This window comes from Amblyomma americanum, chromosome 4 (genome assembly GCF_052857255.1).
Source record: "Amblyomma americanum isolate KBUSLIRL-KWMA chromosome 4, ASM5285725v1, whole genome shotgun sequence".
NCBI classification, from domain to species: Eukaryota; Metazoa; Arthropoda; class Arachnida; order Ixodida; family Ixodidae; genus Amblyomma; species Amblyomma americanum.
Window position 1 is genome coordinate 119,516,932 of NC_135500.1, and position 19,117 is coordinate 119,536,048.

Here is a 19,117-nt window from a genome sequence, read left to right on the forward strand (position 1 = left end):
GGGAACTGTATACTTTACCATCACGCTATACCAATGCAACAGCATCCTGCCGGACTAACGAAACCACTCTTTCTCGTCCTGATCCTAAACTGCAATGTGCAGGCATGGTCAAAATCTCATGGCCGCACAGGCTGCTTTTTAGCCTTATAGTGAACAGTTTATGGCACCCCTAAGTACAAAAAGGCCTTGAAAGATGAGGACGAGTTTTCCCTCCACCCTACACTAATATAAGTGTCATAAGCGCTCCAGTACAAGGCTGTAAAGCAAACCACTTGGGCGGAAGACTTCTGAATAAGGCTGCAAATGCCTTTAGAGCCAAAGCATACTGGGAGCATTTCAGTCGCAAAGAACACCATCGTGTCGGCATTATCCTGTTCCGCGCAAACATGTCTCACCGGGAGCGTGGGGCTATGCGCCGCATGTGCCTACCTCTGGGGATGTCCACCTTGCAGCCCAAGCCGATGCTCTGCAGCCTATTTACAGCGAGGGGCCGGAAGCCCGAGGCCTCCATCTCGGTGAGCGCCACTAGCGTCGTGGGCCGCAGCGTCAGGCGCCCTCCGGTCCGAGAACGCCACCGGCAGCAGCCCTGCACGCAACCACGGCGCCACCGCGGCCAGTGTGGTCAATTCAGTACCGTCAGCAGTTCCCTGAGGAAAAGCTGTGACATGTAACAACGGAGCCTGTTTATACTGTTCTCACCAAATGCTAACAGCATTATGAAGCCTCCATAGCTGGTGTCAGCGGATTAGAGGCTTAATCCCAAAGGCTCTCGCAGGAGCACTTCCTGGCGGGTTTTGTTGAAAATATGGCGGAGGAGCGTCTGTCACTCTTGTCTGCTTTCTTAAACGCACTTTTGTGACGACGTTGTGGTGGTTTTGCACGGGCAACAGAAGGAATCCCCCTTTACACAATGAACAGACGTTTTTCATAACCATCCCACTCCTTAAACTCGGGGACAGATTTCTGTGGCCATGCAGTGGATTGGGTTCGAACCCGACCGTGGCGGCCGCGTTTCGGTTGACGCGAAACGCAAAAAGGCGCCCGTACGTGTGCTGTGTGATGTCAGTGCATGTTAAGGATCCTCATGCGGTCGAAATCATTCCGGAGCCCTCCACTACGGCACTTCTTTCTCTCTTTCTTTTTTCACTACCACCTGCCTACCTTCCCTTAGGGCGCGGTTCGGGTGTCCGCCGATATGTGAGACAATTACTGAGCAAATTCATTTCCTCAAAAACCAATTTTCAATTTTTCACCTTTTAACTCCAGCGGTGCTGGGAACAATTACACGGACTGCTTGTCAAAGCAGCATTTTTTCGAACACCACATATAATTTCGAGGCATCGGCTAACTGTTCATCCAGGGGCTTTCAGCAAGAATTGGAATCATCGAGTTGCCTCTCCAATTGTATACGCACTGTTCGTAGAGCGTGAGCTGTTATAACCGGAAATGAGACGCGACTCACCTCTGGGGACCAGCTGCATACGCTGAGTGTGGACACCCTGGACTGGGACTTGGCCCGCGACCTCCACAGCTTGCGCGGCACGTTGGACAGCCGACCGGACGGCCGGCCGGCATGCTGCTGCTGCTGTTGCTGCTGCATTCCTGCGCAGGGTAGAAGAGGAAATAGACATTTCAGTGCCCTTTTTGTGCCGAACCTGAGACAATAGATCACTTCCTGCTGTTCTGCCGCCAGTTCTCTCATTTGAGGAAGCGTCTTTTGCAAATTCCATTTCATCAACGGGACTTGCCTGTGTCGTCCGGGGTTGTTCTTTCCATTGGCGCTTCTTTGCTTGGACGAAGCGACAGGAGTGTGCGCTCTGCTGTGCAAAATTTTCTTCAAGAAACGCAGCGACTCCCATTCTAATTCCTTTTCCCCGCTCTCAGTCAGTACGACATTGAAACACTACAGGCATTGTATACTACTATGCGCATTAAGCCATTGTCCCGTCCTCGATCTCCAAGTTAACAGGACCCCTGTCCTTCCGTCTTCCAATCTATCAGACTACATACTATTACCACTCCCTTTCCCGTCAAAACGTTCCTGTATCCAGCAATTAACCGCCTGTGTCTTGGCCACTCCCCCGTAGTGGGTATGTGCCAGCAACGTCTGAAGCCTTCCTTCCTTCCTAAGCGCGCGGCCAAGATGCGGGTGAGCGATGGATTTTGCTGAGAAACACGGTTGCAGTTCAGCTCAGCTAAGCATGGTTGTGCAAGCGAAAAATTTTGTTATGCTTGATTGGGCTGTGGTTTGAGCCAGGTTATGCTCATAAAGACGAACACATGTTTTGCATTGTTTAGCATCGTGTTTTTCTTATTCATGATCGCTTAGTTTTACAGACGCGGCATCGCATGCGCAGTGCATGGAAGTGGGTTCTGCATAGAACACCAGAGCATTTTGATGTGTTCAGCAGAGCGCTGGTTGTGTTCTATTTGACGCTCCCGGCCGGGCAAAGAGTGACGAGGCATGTCACGTGGCTGCCACGCTACCACCGCTCTTCCACTTAAAAGGTCAAATTGCGACGTCAATGACCTTGGCTTGACTAGGCCAGTGAAGCTTTCGCTTTAAAATGTGAACGTGCGTCTTCAGTTTACCGGGCTTCAGAAGAGAATGCATCGACGGCAGTAACAAGGCCCCGCCCGAAGCGTCGTCGGGTTGTGATTCCCCAACTCATTTGCTTGCTATCCACCTGACATTGTGAGAAAATACCTCAGTGGAGCCCTGGACCAGGGGCCCCAACCCTGTTAAGACGGGCTGCAATAACTCATCGGTGGATGAAGAAGACAGCCCGCGACCGCTAATAACAACTTTTAATATCAAATATAAATAAAGTTTTTCCTCCTCCTCGTGGAAAAAAAGCATTGCATAAATCCCATCAGCTGATAGATAGTGAACAAAGTTTGTAATAATGATATTTCTCTCTTTCTAAACTAATCTGGCCAGAAATGTGGTTATCACGCACCTGTTTAGGCAGGAACGAAGTGTTTAGCAGCTCAACTCGCGGGCCTGCACAAGGATGTAGGTACACATTTCTTCACACTATAATATCGTAACCTGCCAGATAATTAGCGCCGTTCAGACACACACATTTCCACTCATACTCGTAGCTTGATTTTCCAATGTGAGAACTCCGCCACAATTAATAATCCGGAGTTCCCGGGTTCGAACCCGACCGCGGCGGTTGTGGTTTTATGGAGCAAAAACGCTACGGTGCCCGTGTGCTGTGCAATTTCAGTGCACATTAAAGATCCCCAGGTGGTCTAAATTATTCCGGAGCCCTCCACTATGGCACCTCTTCCTTTCTTCTTTCACTCCCTCCTTTATCCCTTGCCTTACGGCGCGGTTCGGGTGTATACAACGATATATGAGACAGATACGGCGCCATTTCCTTTCCCCAAATAAACAATTATTATTATTATTATTATTATTATTATTATTAACTCCGCCACATGCTCCTATTCTGATCTGCATCGCACAAAGGTTATACAGACGCTCAGATGCGATACCTTTTGCCTTCTCCTAGACAACATTTTCCATACTGTTCTAAGGGAAGACCCGCCGCGGTGGCTCAGTGGTTAGGGCGCTCGACTACTGATCCGGAGTTCCCGGGATCGAACCCGACCACGGCGGCTGCGTTTTTATGGAGGAAAAACGCTAAGGCGCCCGTGTGCTGTGCGATGTCAGTGCACGTTAAAGATCCCCAGGTGGTCGAAATTATTCCGGAGCCCTCCACTACGGCACCTCTTTCTTCCTTTCTTCTTTCACTCCCTCCTTATCCCTTCCCTTACGGCGCGGTTCAGGTGTCCAACGATATATGAGACAGATACTGCGCCATTTCTTTTCCCCCAAAAAACAATTATTATTATTCTAAGGAAAAATGTTAAACAGGCGATGGCCTCACTGAAAATCCGCCAGCAGAAAACTTTGCCGTATCCACCCATCTTCTCCAGCAGTCGGAGTCACCAGAATTCACTTCGGTGGCAGCGTTCTGAACCTGTGGGGCTGCGTCGGCCGTGGGCTCCAACCTCGAGGCGCCAGCAAGCACGCATGCGGTTTCCTGTGCTTACAAGCTACTCGCGCTCACCGGCACCCAGCATTGTCTCCTTCGCATCACTGCCTTCTGCTCGCATCCAGAACTGGCCGTGTTATTCTTCTGGTCACCTTCAGACCCATGACGCCCGCACGGCTCAGGACCCGCCGGTGCAGTCGGTGAAATGTTCTTGCACTATGGCCGGCGTTTCATGGATACTGATGCGGATGCGGATATGGATATGAACGAGGATTTGGCTACGCCCAGTTCAAAGGAAGCACTGGTGGCGCTGCTGAAGGTCGAGGTCAGTTATAAACGTCTAGCCTGCGTAATATCTGCCTTACTCGCAAAATCATATTCTTCAACGTATTCGTTTTTTTCTGAGGCATGCTTCTTCTTCTTCTTCTTCTCCTCAAGTAATATTGCACATACCCACGTGGGGGGGATTGGCCAAGGTATAGGCATGCTTCTTCTTCTTCTTAGTAAGCATGGCACATACCCACGCAGGGGGATTGATGCATACGGCCACAGTGACTTCTCCTTCACCCCTTACTCCTCATTTTCTGCCAAAGCACAAATGCAATGACGGTGGCCGGTCGGTTCCTAGACTGAATAATAATAATTGGTTTTTGTGGAAAGGAAAATGGCGCAGTATCTGTCTCATATATCGTTGGACACCTGAACCGCGCCGTAAGGGAAGGGATAAGGGAGGGAGTGAAAGAAGAAAGGAAGGAGGTGTCGTAGTGGAGGGCTCCGGAATAATTTCGACCACCTGGGGATCTTTAACGTGCACTGACATCGCAGAGCACACGAGCGCCTTAGCGTTTTTCCTCCATAACGCAGCCGCCGCGGTCGGGTTCGAACCCGGAAACTCCGGATCAGTAGTCGAGCGCCCTAACCACTGAGCCACCGCGGCGGGTGCTTCCTAGACTGAACGATGACGAATCATCTCCATTTTTTTCTAATCGAATGTGCCGGAGCTGACGATTGGCCACCACCGGTCGGGATGATCTTTGATCTCTTTGTTTCAAAACACCGAGAAGTTAAGAACAGTTGCGCTGCCACGCAGTGGTCTTGCGAGATGACAGCTAAAGGGAAAGAAGTCTGCTTTTGACTCGTATGTCCTTGGGTGCTTAGGAACACTACTGAGGCACCCTAGTGTGTCCACAGGGGAGTGGTTTAATAAAACTTCCGATAAGCTTGCAAAGGTGTCCCCTCAAGAGAGCCATGGTTCGTCGTCTCGTGTATTGTTTATTTGTTTATGTCACTGAAGCTGAAAACTCTTCTGGAAGGCGACACATGAAAGTCACTTAACGAAGCTGCGCTTGCATGTTCCGACGCTGCACAGGCCAGATTCAATAAACTCTCTTCTCTGTCTGTATCGCAATGAATCACAATAAATGGAACATTCTTTGATGATCTGCCGCCCTAATTCTCCGCTGTGAGGAGAAAGGCATTGGTTTATTTGGTTTAGGGGGTGTTTAACTTCCCAAAGCGACTCAGGATATGAGGGACGCCGTAGTGAAGGGCTCCGGAAATTTCGGCCACCTGGGGTTCTTTAACGTGCACTGACATCGCATAGCACGCGGGCACCTTTGCTTTTCGCCTCCATCTAAATGTGGTAGCCTCGGCAGGGATTGAGCCCGGGAACTCCAGCTCGGTAGCCGAACACGCTAACCGCTGACCCACCGCGGCGTGTCAACAACAGATGCCCTCCAGCTGCATCCCTCCGCCTAAGTAGAACAGTTCATGCGATTATGATGTGGAGTTTCGTACGGTGGAGCAAACGTACGACCATGGGCGCTCTAGAAGATAGCAGTACAGGACTTCTCAAGCTGAAACCGGGATGATAAAACTCTGCTTCGAAACCCTTTCTCCTTACAGCCGCAGCGGTGGCTGAGGGGTTAGGGCACTCGGCTGCTGACCCAAAAGACGCGGGTTCAATACCGGCCGCTGCGGTCGAATTTCGATTTAGGCGAAATTCTAGAGGCGAGAGAGAGAGAGAGAGAGAAAAAATAATAATAATAATTGGATTTTGGGGGAAAGGAAATGGCGCAGTATCTGTCTCATATATCGTTGGACACCTGAACCACGCAGTAAGGGAAGGGTAAAGGAGGGAGTGAAAGAAGAAAGGAAGAATAGGTGCCGTAGTGGAGGGCTCCGGCATAATTTAGACCACCTGGGGATCTTTAACGTGCACTGACATCGCACAGCACACGGGCGCCTTAGCGTTTTTCCTCCATAAAAACGCAGCCGCCGCGGTCGGGTTCGAACCCGGGAACTCCGGATCAGTAGTCGAGCGCCCTAACCACTGAGCCACCGCGGCAGGGCAGAGAAAATGACCAAGTGGTCGAAATGATTCCGGAGCCCTCCATTACGGCACCTCTTTCCTCTTTTACTCCAATCTTCTTTCCATCCCTCACGGTGCGATTGAGGTGTGCACAAAATAGTGACATTTAATGAGCCTTTCTTTGCATGAAAACACAATCCAATCCCAGTTGGTGGTACTCGACAAGCCTGAGCCCTTTACTCATCTTCCTTCTTGCGGTTACAGCAGCTCTTTAAGCTTTTTATTTCATTTTTTCCGTCCTGCAATTCAAAACTCCCCGCCACCTCATTAAATCGCCCGTGTTTTCCGCCTTGCAGCGTCGGCTGTGATGCAGTGTTTCTCGCCTCCACAGAAACGCGACCGAAATGACAGGCTATAAACCCACGAACTCGCGCTGAGCAGCTGAGTTTCAGGTCTGCTGAGACACTGCTCTTAGTGGGTCAGTTGGATATTCGAATAAGACACTTTTGTAGAGAAAAGTCTTTGGCGGGCAAAACGAACGATAAGGTGAGAAGACTGCTGAAATAGTGCCGCATTTTCTAGTGTACATGGTCCCAAGGGGCCGCATCTGATCTCATATAGGAGTAGCTCTTCTCGGATAATTTGCACCCACCCGACGATACGTATACGTACTAACTAGTTTACAAATACTTGGGTACCTGCGCTTGATCAGCACATGAGGAAGTCGTACATTAAATGCGTCAGTGTCGGAGGATTGTTAGATGACGCATTTCAAGAACTACAGGAGTTGCTTTATTTTTTGTCAACCACGCAAGTCTTATCCAGCTGTTGTAAACGGTTCTGCATGAAGCATGAAAGCATGCATAGCTGACGGCCTAAACATGTGTAGACCGCGATAACACACACGTTCGGTGCAGTGCTGAGATAACTCGGCAATCACCAGTATCTTTTTCCTTTTTTTCGTTTATTCTAAAAAAAACTCCAATAAATTTGCAGATCGCAACAGTGATATTTCTTGCGTGTATGTAATGAACGTTATGCGCAATAGCACAAGTATAGGATTTCCCACGCTCCCCTATTCACCCACCCAAGATGAACAACCTCGAGCTTCGAGTGTTTATTAGAGGAACGCCTGAGACATCGGGCTGCAGTTTTTCGCAATGTGCTGTTATAGTTATTGCTTTGAAAAATGAGATTACAGTCGGCGAGCACATGCGGTATCATTTTAGGGCCGACGGCATAAAGTTACGACGAGCCAGCAAGCGCAGTTCCAAGCAGTGGTTTACGTCACTGTGCACAATGCTCGCCAGAGTGCTCAAAATAAGCTGTATTTGCAAACGTGAGGGAGCACAGAGAACTAGCCTCAGTCGGTCGACTATACGGCGCTTCGTTACAATCTATTCTGGCAGTTCAAATGACAAGTTGTCTTGGGTTACCTAATTATGTTCATTGCTCGGAAGCACGTCAGGGTGCGGAGGCACTCCCAGTTGCTGCTATCATTTAAATGAAGTCATTAGTTCTAGACGATACTGCTTTGGTCAGAATCCCTCATAACCATATCGGAGACCATTAGAGTGCTGGTAGCACGAACGTTTTTAAACATGTACTTGTTTATATAAAAGATATATAAACTATAACTGGGGCATTGCAATTTTTAGCTCCAAATAAGGCCTGTTGCGCGCGAGAATGCATACAACGGTAATGCATTAGCGAATCTAGCTCTATCCACGCTTGGGAGATATGTGCCGAAAGGTAATGTCAGTGAGAGTACTCCAGCGAGCGCGCTAGCCCAAGTTTTGAAAGTTTAGTGCGAAACATTTAACAATAATAATTGGTTTGGGGGGAAAGAAATGGCACAGTATCTGTCTCATATATCGTAAGGCTTACACAAACCTTCACAGGTCGGTATATCCTGGACTCCCTCAGAATCATAATACCGGCCAACGACCCAACCCTCCTGCCCATTCCTTGATCCCTTCACCGAGAGCTGGTCATCAAGCCACTGCCAAAAAATATGCACCCTTCCCACCACGAGCAGCGCCGCAGAGCCCGTGCGAAGGCACTCCACCGAGTGTACGGCTCCGAGCCGGACGCCGTATGGGTGGACGCCGCCTGCACGGGTGACGAAGCAACCGCAGCCGTGGTGGACTGCTCTGCATCCGCCATCCTCACACTACCTCTCCCCCCTGACACCACCCCAGAGGCTGCAGAGGAAGCCGCCATCGCAATTGCCGTCACCCGCATGGAAGCCCAGTACATTTTAACAGACTCTAAAACTGCAATTCTAAATTTTGCGCGAGGCTGAGTCCACGTCCCTGCTTTTGGCATACTGGGCTCGCCCGATGCACCCCCACCCCGCCATGTAGAGTTTATATGGGTGCCTGCGCAGTCCGGGAATCCCGGAAACGAGGCCGCCAACCTTTTAGCCCGAGGTTCTTTAAACCGGGTTCAGGTGGCCTCGGATCAGGGATTCGCGAGGGAGCGAATGCACTCGTTCAGAGAGATGGCGCAGGCCTACAGAGCCTCACGCCAGATCTACCCCCCGCCGCACCCCTCCCTAGATAACAAACACGCAACACTCTGGCGCAAACTACAGACACACACACTCCCTTCACCCCTGACCCTAGCCCACTATCACCCCTCCTTCCCCACTCCTGCCTGCACCTTGTGCCCAGAACCATTCGCCTCTTCCCTCCACATCCTCTCCCTCTGCCCGGCGAACCCTCCCCCGCGCGGCCTAGAGGACCTCAACACCCGGGAGGACTGGGAGACCCTGCTGCGCTCGGAGGACCCGGCCGTGCAGACAATCGCCACCGGCCGGGCTGCCAGTGTTATGGACCTTAGGGACATAAACACTTGAGTGCAGTGGGGTCGTGCGGAGACCCAGGGGCGTGCCCCGACTTCCTCTCCAACAATAAAGTTTTTCTCTCTCTCTCTGGGACACCTGAACCGCGCCGTAAGAGAAGGAATAAAGGAGGGAGTGAAAGAAGAAAGGAAGAAAGAGGTGCCGTAGTGGAGGGCTGACCACCTGGGGATCCTTAACGTGCACTGACATCGCACAGCACACGGCGCCTTAGCGTTTTTCCTCCATCGAAACGCAGCCGCTGCGGTCGGGTTCGCACCCGGGAACTCCAGATCAGTAACCGAGCGCCCTAACCACTGAGCCACCGCGGCGGGTCGAAACATTTTCGCACATTTGCCCCTCGAAGCGCCTTCACCAACCAGCCCATCAACTTCCTCCGCGGCATATTGTATCGTTGCGCGTCGATAATCTGTGCAAAGTAGGCATCCCCCACTTCCGCACTACATCCTATCAATATTCATTCATTCCTAAAACAGCAACAGAGTGGAATCGTCTGCCTGCCGCGCTGGTGCTTAATAGCAATATTGAAATGTTCAGGAAGAACCTATGCTTGCATTATAACGCATGGAAGTTTCTTTATTCTAACTCTTCTAGTTTCATAGTTTTCAGTTATATTGTTGTGTGCTTTATGTGGTTTTATGTTGTGTTCTAGTCTTTTCGTTTTTACCGACAAACATTGACGAGTGTTGCCACTTATTAGCTATGTTTCCCACGCGATGTTAGTACTTTTTGTTACCCCGCGTTACCGTGTGCTTTTCAGACTTGATTAATCCCCAGTTCACTCCTATATTCCAATTTGTCTGTTGCTTACTTCTTTTTTAGTTGTTTTGTACTGTACCACTCCCCTCTATAATGCCCTCTGGGCAAAGAGGGTAATATTGTGGACCGTCCTTAAAGTCTGGCTCTATCGATGGGGGGCCTACACAGATTCGAGCCCAGGTGGATAGGGAATTATAGAGGAAGATTGAGGGAAAGCGCCTGGTGGCCTATTTTACACATCGTTTTATACGGGTTGACAAATCACTCTTAAATGTCGTTGTTTGCGCACTTTATTACACAGACTTGAAACAAGCGATCCCCACGCTCTGCCAGCGTGCTCGTCGTTGCTGTTGGAGTGGCCAGCTCTGGACTGACTCTTGGCGTGAGGGCACGGGCGTCCGTGTTTCTTCCCGCCTTTGTGTGTTGCTGCCGACTTTTTATTTTTCTCCGTCTTGGGTTTTAGAAAATACGTTCATGATCATTACTGAAAATAACAGCGAAATTTTCGAAATGACAGAAGACTAGATAGAAATGACTAAAGCCCCCCTCGATCAGTTCCGACCATCACTAATCAGAAGAATAAAAAAAATGGCTGCCTGCTTCGGATTCATACAATCTCTACATTCTAGCATAAGTGGTGGGGGGGGGGGGCTTATATTCCACGTCAATACTGGTGGGCGGTAGGGAGGGTGTCAAGACCCCGCTGACTTTAAGCCCTGACTGTGGACACCTGAACCACGCCCACGGGGAAGGAAATAGGAGAAGGCGTAAAGGTGGGAGATAAAGAGAGACCGTTTTAGAAATATTCGGAATAATTTCGACCATCCGGGGTTCTTTAACGCGCACTGGCTTCGCACAGCACACGGGCGTCTTTCGCCATTCACCTCCATCAAAATGAGTCCGCAGCACCGGGCATTCGACCTCGCGATCTCGTCCTTAACAGCCTAACGCCATAGCCATTGCTCTACCGCGGCAGGTGCCCTGCACTCGATTTCGCGTGCGCTTGCAGGTTATGTGGAAGTTAGAGCCGGCTTTGGCAAGTGTGCTGTTCTCACGGTCTTGCGAGCCAACTACACGCTTCTACAAGGTGAAAGATGAAGATGAAAATTGAAAATTGGTTTTTTTAGGAAAGGAAATGGCGCCGTATTTTTCTCACATATCGGCGGACACCTGAACCGCGCCGTAGGGGAAGGGATAAAGGAGGGAGGGAAAGAGGTGCCGTAGTGGAGGGCTCCGGAATAATTTAGACCACCTGGGGATATTTAACGTGCACTGACATCGCACAGCACATTGGCGCCTTAGCCTTTCGCCTCCATCGAAAGGCAGCCGCCGCGGTCGGGTTCGAACCCGCGAACTCCGGATCAGTAGCCGAGCGCCCTAACCACTGAGTCACCGCGGCGGGGTACAAGGTGTCGCATAGTTTCCGTTTCACTACAAGAGCTGGTGCGATGGGGCACAGGCCTTGCGCACGTCCACCCCTGTAAGCGTGCACAACCTCACATCTGCTGCCTTCTTACAATCTCCCCTTCGCTTTCATCTCTGTTCAATTCTTCCTTCGAGAGTCGCGAACGGTGTTTGACATGTCCGCTCACATGCCGTGCCTTTCTACCCGCATATTTTGCCCCCGCCCTTCCAAGCTTATTTAATGGAAAACAGTACAATGCGAGGTGTTTATTCATAGTGCATTAAGTGTAGTTATTCCAAAAGGGTATCTTATTCATAGCCGGTTAATTAATTTTTGATGACAGTTCAAGACGCCGCGGCTTCCGCAGCCGTTCCGGCGGCCGCATCCGGTTTGGTACACGGCTGCAAAACGAGTTCTAGCCTATGGATTGCCTCAAACACTTTAGCTCATGGTTGTCAACTAAGACAAAATTGCTAGCCCTCTTCAGCTTCACTACGCAACACTAAAATAAAGTAGTGCCAGACCCCAACATGGTAGCGACCGCATCTTCAGGGCAGGCACTTATTTCCAGTGTAATAATTGGTTTTTTGGGGGGAAAGGAAATGGCGCAGTATCTGTCTCATATATCGTTGGACACCTGAACCGCGCCGTAAGGGAAGGGATAAAGGAGGGAGCGAAAGAAAAAAGGAATAAAGAGGTGCCGTAGTGGAGGGCTCCGGAGTAATTTCGACCACTGCAAATTATAAAATGAGCAGACGATTACTATAGTCGGTAATTCAAAGTTTGAGCGCAGCGCCACCTGCCAGTGGTGGCAGGTGGTGTGTTGCACTGCTAGCCACCCTCCGGAGTCTTCTCGTGGTATCCACCTTCCAGCTGTTTATTCCTCCGCTTTCGCGATGGTAGTTGGAGTTTCGCTGTGATATATACTACCTGCCACCTGTCAGATGGCGTGTTAAGCCGAGTACGTCGACCACACCTGCGCGTAGTGGCAGGTGGCAGCGCACGTACACTACTTACCGCACGCATGTGTTATGAATCGCGTCAGGATCATATCCTTGAATGGTGGTTTGGGGGGGTTTAACGCCCCAACGTGAATAAGGCTAGTGAAGGACTCCGGAAATTTCGGCCATCTGGGGTTGTTTAACGTGCGCTGACATCGCTCAGTACACGTACGGGCCTCTATAGCATTTCACCTCCATCGAAATGCAACCGCCGCAGCCGGGCATCATAAACGCATCGCGACGACCACATCTCCATTTAATCTCTCTCGATAGTTTACAGGCAATGGAATATGAGATGATTAAGTTGGGGCGTCATAATTCTTTTCTTAGAACAGCATGACCAAATTCATATCGGGGCAACAAATATCATTTGGTGGTCCAGATGTGGTCGTCGCGATGCGTTTATGTTGTCGAACGTTCCAGATTTCACAATCTATTCATGTGCTCTGCGTAAAGTATCCATGTCCTGTGCGCATATACTGGATTCGCGGCCATGCCCAGGATCCACATAACATTCAAGCGGATGCTATGACTCATCTTCATACATTAGACGATCCGCCACCTTCCCCTCTTCCCCCAGATCCGTTCCTCTCCCATGTTTCCGATTCCGAAGTTCTGAGCCAGCGAACACGCGCTCTAATTCCTCCGTGTTCGCACCCTCTCCCCCGAAGTCTTACTCGGCAGGAGGAGGTATCCGTGCGCCGGATTCGGGCAGGGGCGGCTCTGACACCATCTGTCCGTCATCGGTGGCGTGCCAAAGATCTGCCAGTACCTGACAGGTGCCCTCACTGTAGCGCTGCACCGGACATTTGTGATGTGCGGCACTTGTTGTGGACGTGCCCAGCGACGGCTGCTATCAGAAAACGGCTCCTCAGGGAGGTGGGCCTGCGGTGGAACCGCGAAAGTGACTTCGTGAAGTGGACAATGGACAACCGTTTCATTAACAACCTCTACGACTACCTCAGCGCAACGGTTCTTCACTCCTTCTTTTAACTTTCAATCCCGTGCATTCCTTCCACCCCTTTCCTTTTTCAACTTATGTCTCATGGCACACTTCTCGAATAAAAAAAAATTTGGTGGTCCATTGTAGCTAGCTTTGAAAATTTTCCAGACCTACGTTGGATGAACAGAGGACAACTTGGGCCAATGTAGCCAGATTTTAAAGTCGGCCAGGCCTACGTTGGATAAACAGAGGAGAACGTGGACCAACGTGGTCAATTTTTAAAGTCGGCTAGGCCTATATTGGGTAAATGGAGGAGAACGTGGGCCAATGTAGTGAGCCTTCTTATATGGCCTCGCCATTGTTGGGCGAATGTGGGGAATCATTGACCTGTGTAGGGCCATTGTGAGCCAGTGACTTCCCAATATTGGACCACTGTTGTCTGCTGCCTGGGGTGTTACTCTGCTACTTGGACAACCGGTTACACCGACTACGCCGACAACGCCACCACCGACGCGGGGCTGGGCTCTGGGCTCTGAGCTGGGCTCTAAAATAACGACACAGAAAAGACGCCTCGCAACACAACCGTAATGCTCGGAGGGATCCCCTTTGTCTGTTTTTTTTTCTTTGACTCCCATAGGTGGATTGCACCAGACCCGAGCTACACAGCTTTCATGGCGCGTTGCGTGCAGCAGCTGACGCACTCGTCCCTCTTAGGGGGCGGGACACCGGAAAAAGCGCTCCAGTTTCGCTTATTGCGGCGGCTCAAGTCAAGCGTACAGCAAAAGAGCCTGCTGCCGTCGCGTGCGATGACGTCGCCGCGCCGCCCCGTGGTTCGAACCACACGGCTGCTCCCGGCAGTCGGTCATCGCCGCTGAGCGCCCTCGTGGCAACCCCGTCGGGCAGCCCCCGGGGTCTACGCTATGACGTCAGCGGAGCGCGCCAACAAAATAAACGCGGCCACGGCGCCGCGGCTCGCGCTCGCCTTGTTCGCGTTGCCCGCGCCTCGCTGCTGCTGCTGTTGCGGCAATATTTTGCTTGTTCGCTTTCGGAAACAGACTGTTTAATGAAAACGCTCGAAAAGCGCAGGTTGGTCGATGTATTTCGAGGGGCGAAACAAAAAGCTTCGAGAGAGAGAGAAAGAGAGAGGAAGGAAAGGAAAGAGAGACAGGGGTGTTCCCCCGAAAGCAGCGGCTGCACCCCCGCCCCGGCGTGTCTGGAGACAAAGACCCCGTCGGTCGGCTGATGAACGCGACGGAGGCGGCGGCGGTCACCGACGATGAGCAAGCGAGGGGCATGGGCGAAGGCAGGACAGAGCGCGAAGCGAAACACGGCCACGGCGCCGAGTTTGTTCCCTCTAGTGCAGTGGGCAAGATAGCGTCGCTCGAATAACGCGGGGCTTGATTTTTTTAATAAAGAAGGCACGCGGAAGGCTCGCTGTGTGCTTACGAGCGAGCGAGCACGTCTCCGCCGAGATCAGCCGCTACTCAGGAAACATTAACCGCCTCTCAAACTTGACTTTCAGGGGCACGTTAACTTATAAGAAACTGAACTAAGGTGTCACAAAGCAAAGTTCATCTTGTTTGGCGCACTTGCGTGCGGAGCAGGAATTCGGGCCAAAAGGAAATGAGAAAGAGAAATGGTTAAGTATCTTGTGTAAACGTGAAGCGCAGAAGCCTACATGACCTGGCATATATCACGGATGCGCATGTAACAAGCTCACGCCCCACAATTCAGCCCTTTCCAAATATTTTCATCTCCTGCGCGTGAAAGCTCCCTCGTTTTAATTGTATGCTCATCTGTCTCTCGAAAATCAATTCGCTCTCTACTTAAGTCAACCGGCTGCTTTCAGCTCGATTAATGCCAGATATTTCTCGGCGCTAGGACGTCGTTGCTCGAATTCGGCCAATCCCGTAATGGTGCCATGTTGCATTGCAGGATCGAAATAACGAAAAAGAAGTAGCAGATAACCACAACTTGGAGAGTAAACTACTTAGCCCTCTTTCAACAATTGGTGTTGGGGTGTGTGTGAGGGGCGAAGCTAATTTACTTAAGGCAGGCAAAGTTGCAGTTCACTTCTACACCGCAGCGTACTGCGCATGTCTGTGCTTCGAATTCTGACGTCATTAGGTGCCACAATTTCCAGCGGCAAGCCAATTCTAGATGGCCCGTACGCGCTAATTTGCGAACTAGGCCCACTCGCAGACATGTTTGCAACGATGCTCACCAACTTTTTAACTCTACCGCATGAAAAAAAAAAATGTATTAGCACTCGCCTTGTAGCCAGGCAACTCGTCCTAGCGGCCAGTGGACTACAGAACACAGTCAATAGAAGCTAAACAGGTGACTGAGATGCTCAACAATATAACTTTTCGTCAAGTATTTGCTGTGTTACCGCGGTAGGGCCCTAAACAGTTTTGCCATGTTACGACACTGCTGCCTTGGTGTAACACTACCGCTCAATTTTTACTGGCGCAACTGTGTTACACTGTAGCGTAGCACTGCAGCGCAGTGTTTCTCAAGACTGTCAATCGATAGGCGCACAAAGCCACACTAATGAACTGTGTTACCTCGGGTTAGTCGATCAGAAGAATGGGAACGTGGACCTATGGGAAGAATAATTTAGGTTCTTAAATGGTTCTTAAATTAGAATGGCGTCATGTCATGCAAACATGGAGGACCACATTGACAGATATACACGACGAGGAGCATCTCAACTTTCCCACGCTCCTTGTGCTCGAGTTAAGGTCCACAGCGTCATATCCGCCTGAGCCACCGCTAACGCTATTCCTGCAGCCCATGTATGTTTAGGCACGCTGTTAGGTAGTCATTGCGACACTGATGCCAGCCAGCCAAGCCAACCAGCTATGGCGAGACGTTCGCTCGAGGTTTTCCACAGACCGAGAGACTTAGTGACAGTGTAACATTATTTCTCTAGAGCTGAATTCCGGCGTGAGAGTATGGCACACAGCTAGAATATGAATCTGACACGAGCCCTACACACTCCTGAACAGCGAAGCTCACTGAATCTGGCTTCGCCTGTTCTTTCCCGTCGCTTCGTACAATAATGCACTTCAACGTCACTCATTGTTGGCGACAACCAACTTCGTATGTTCAAACAGCGCACAGAGAGGAGGCGGACAGTGAGGAAGACGAACACAGCACTGCCCGTCCTCGTCTGCGCGCGCTGTTTGAACCAGCACCATGTAATACCAACTAGCCCAACAAAAGACCGTTCTCGGACAACCAAATGGGGCGCACACATGTTTTTTACCATTTGCACCCGGGTTGAAAAACGTCCTAACGTACGGAGTCTCTACCAGTGAAACACAGAATGGTAGGCAAATTGTTGTTTCTGCTTATGAAGACGTCCTGTGTGTATGCTTCTTGCCCGAAGGAAACATACAAGAACTTTATCTACGCTCACGAAGCGCACAGCGCACCACAGGGGAAGCGAGGAATGCAGAGTCCAACGTTTCCGCTTAGTCTATAAGCCGTGCGTTCCGTCGTTAGACTTGAAAACGATATGCTGCGCTCGAGCAATATCACACTCGAAGGCGAATTTAAGGAAACAAATAGGGAGAGGCGAGTGGGGGAAAAAAGCTTATCTCCAGTGGGGCTACTAGTTCCTTACCAATAGACTATGGACAAACCTTAGTTTTCTGAACAATTGGGCACTCTTTTCAACCTTTTCGCCCAATTTGTGCCTTCCTTCACGGCATGTTCAGGTGCCCCACCGGAGTGAGACACTAACCGTGCATTTCCATAACCTGACCAAGCCTGCGTACTCGTGGTCAAAAGTAAACGCGCCCGCCGTAAAAGCTGCCGTAGTCGGGGCGGTGAGAAACGCTGCGCGAGGACAAACATGCGGCCCGAAATGTTCAAGGCAACTATAAAACCTGTCCTTGGTCGATCCAGTCCAGCTCTGGCCACGTGGGGTCCCAAGCAGAGGTAGGAATAACGCACGCTCGCTTTACTTGCCAGCAGTCCCAAGAACTAAGCGTGCTTGAGCACTTCAGGAGCTGAACTGAAGCGTAATATGAGAGCGGAAATAAACGCAATGCCGAACAGTTTGATAAATACAAAAAAAAAAGTGCAGAATACAACCGGCCGACATTGTAACGGCCTTTCGTCCAGGTAATCTACTTCTCCGCGAAGTCTGTGCGGGAAACGGCTTGTGAAGAAGCTCAAGTGCACTATGGTGCTTATGGCTGCCGCTTGAGGCGCTGCTGTTATTCGCTCTGTCTGGGCTGGTTAGGGCGATGCAGCAAAAGGCAGGGTCCCTCTATCCTCCCCCCATGGCTAGGGGTAAACATTATCCTACCGGTACTGTAATGCGGAGATAAGATTTGCGGCCCTCTGTGACCAGCTAGCCTTGCACCTATAGAACCAAATCGCTGATTTAAAAATTTGAAACAAGCGAAATTTTCTCTCCAGAAAGCCAGCAGACGAATGCATCTTGAGCGATGCAACCCGCAGACGGGCGAGGTGCACTGTAGTACGGCTCTTGCTTGCAGGAACAAACTCATCCACAACGACTGCACCAAGTCTCGGTGCACACTAGATCCGCCGCCCCCTCGGGCGTTCTGAGAAAAACAGAGCTATTCCTCAACCACGCACACCGTTACCCACACAGACACCAGGTAAAGAAAAAAAAAAGAAGGGCATACCTGCTGGCGCGTGGGCGCTAACGGTCAGTCACGTGAGGCTGCTAAAGGATAAGAGGGAGGGGGTTTAAAAAGTGCTGCAAGGAGGAGAAAACGATGGGTTGGAAAGGGGGTAGGGGAGGTGCCGCAGTTTGCGCCAGCAGAGTTCGGCGTCTTCGGTGGCGCGATGGCAGACGCGCTGCCACCACACCGCGGTCGCTTCGCGCCCGTTCGCTCTTGGCCATTTGTCGCGCCTGTCTCTCTCCCCCCACTCCCCTCGGGCGCGACGGCATCGTTCAGTCAGAGGGGGCGCGACTCACGCCGCCGCTGTAGCCAGAAGAAGGAGACGTACCACCGTTGCTCGAACCATACATCTCGCAATGGTTCACCCACCGTAGCGGCATCGGGAAGGAGTCGTCCCCGCCGCGGTCGCCTTTCAAGCCGGACGACTTCGACGCGACACTTTGAAACGAGTCGCGTATTTATTTTCTTCTCGGTATCGGCTATTTTTCTGAGGTGCCCTCTGGATCCGTTTTGCCCCCTCCTCCCCACCCGTGACTACGCTCGCAGTTATGCGAGGTCACAAGTGGAATGATCTGAGCCAAGACTGCAACTGTGTAGACCCTGGCTCCTGGTGGCGCGGCATGCAACAGCGTCACGCAACGCTGATATACGACTCGGCTGGTTAGGCGGGAGTCCGTGTAGCAGCAGCAGCAGCCGCACCACGGCAACGACGCCGAGGGTCCCACTGAACGTGTGCGTTTCGCAACACACCCGCGGAGGGCTCCAACGTGGTTCCCGGGATTACTCACTCTAGGAGCAAGTGCTCGAGCTGTGTGCATTCGAAACAGATGCTCGCCTCGGTGATGGGAGCTTGTCGACGTTGCGTTGCACGCCGTTCTTTACGGCTGCTTTCGCGGGGATCGCGAGCGGTAAATTTCGCAAACTCGTCACCGCGCCGTTTGAATGACACTGTATAGGACACGCTCCACCTTCAAGAAGAAAGGAAAATCTACCATTCGGGAGAGGGAAGAACTTTTCAACAGGAAAGGCAGAAAGGCTACGCCTGCTATGTTTTATACGAGGGAAAAGAAGTGTTATTATTCAGCTTGCCAGGGGTGGGAGCCGGCCAGTTGCCACCTAGAAAATTAAATCGGGTTTTGAGGAAGGTATCCGCCGCGGTGG

General features: G+C 51.1%; 1 protein-coding gene across 7 annotated transcripts in view; it reads right to left on the reverse strand.

The window, feature by feature from the left end:
- The window catches only part of RhoGAP102A (Rho GTPase activating protein at 102A), a 42,953-nt gene that overhangs the window by 15,165 nt on the left and 8,671 nt on the right, over nucleotides 1–19,117 (reverse strand). For 4 of the 7 annotated variants that reach the window (XM_077661586.1, XM_077661582.1, XM_077661585.1 and 1 more), the window contains exons 1-3: nucleotides 3,900–4,036; nucleotides 1,463–1,602; nucleotides 430–586 (exon numbers count right to left, since the gene is read on the reverse strand). In XM_077661586.1, coding sequence (XP_077517712.1) covers nucleotides 430–586; nucleotides 1,463–1,602; nucleotides 3,900–3,939 — 337 coding nt within the window. In that variant the 5' untranslated portion in view covers nucleotides 3,940–4,036. Of the gene's footprint in view, nucleotides 1–429; nucleotides 587–1,462; nucleotides 1,603–3,899; nucleotides 4,037–19,117 lie in introns of those variants that run through there. The other 3 variants (XM_077661587.1, XM_077661584.1, XM_077661583.1) reach the window with 1 other exon arrangement.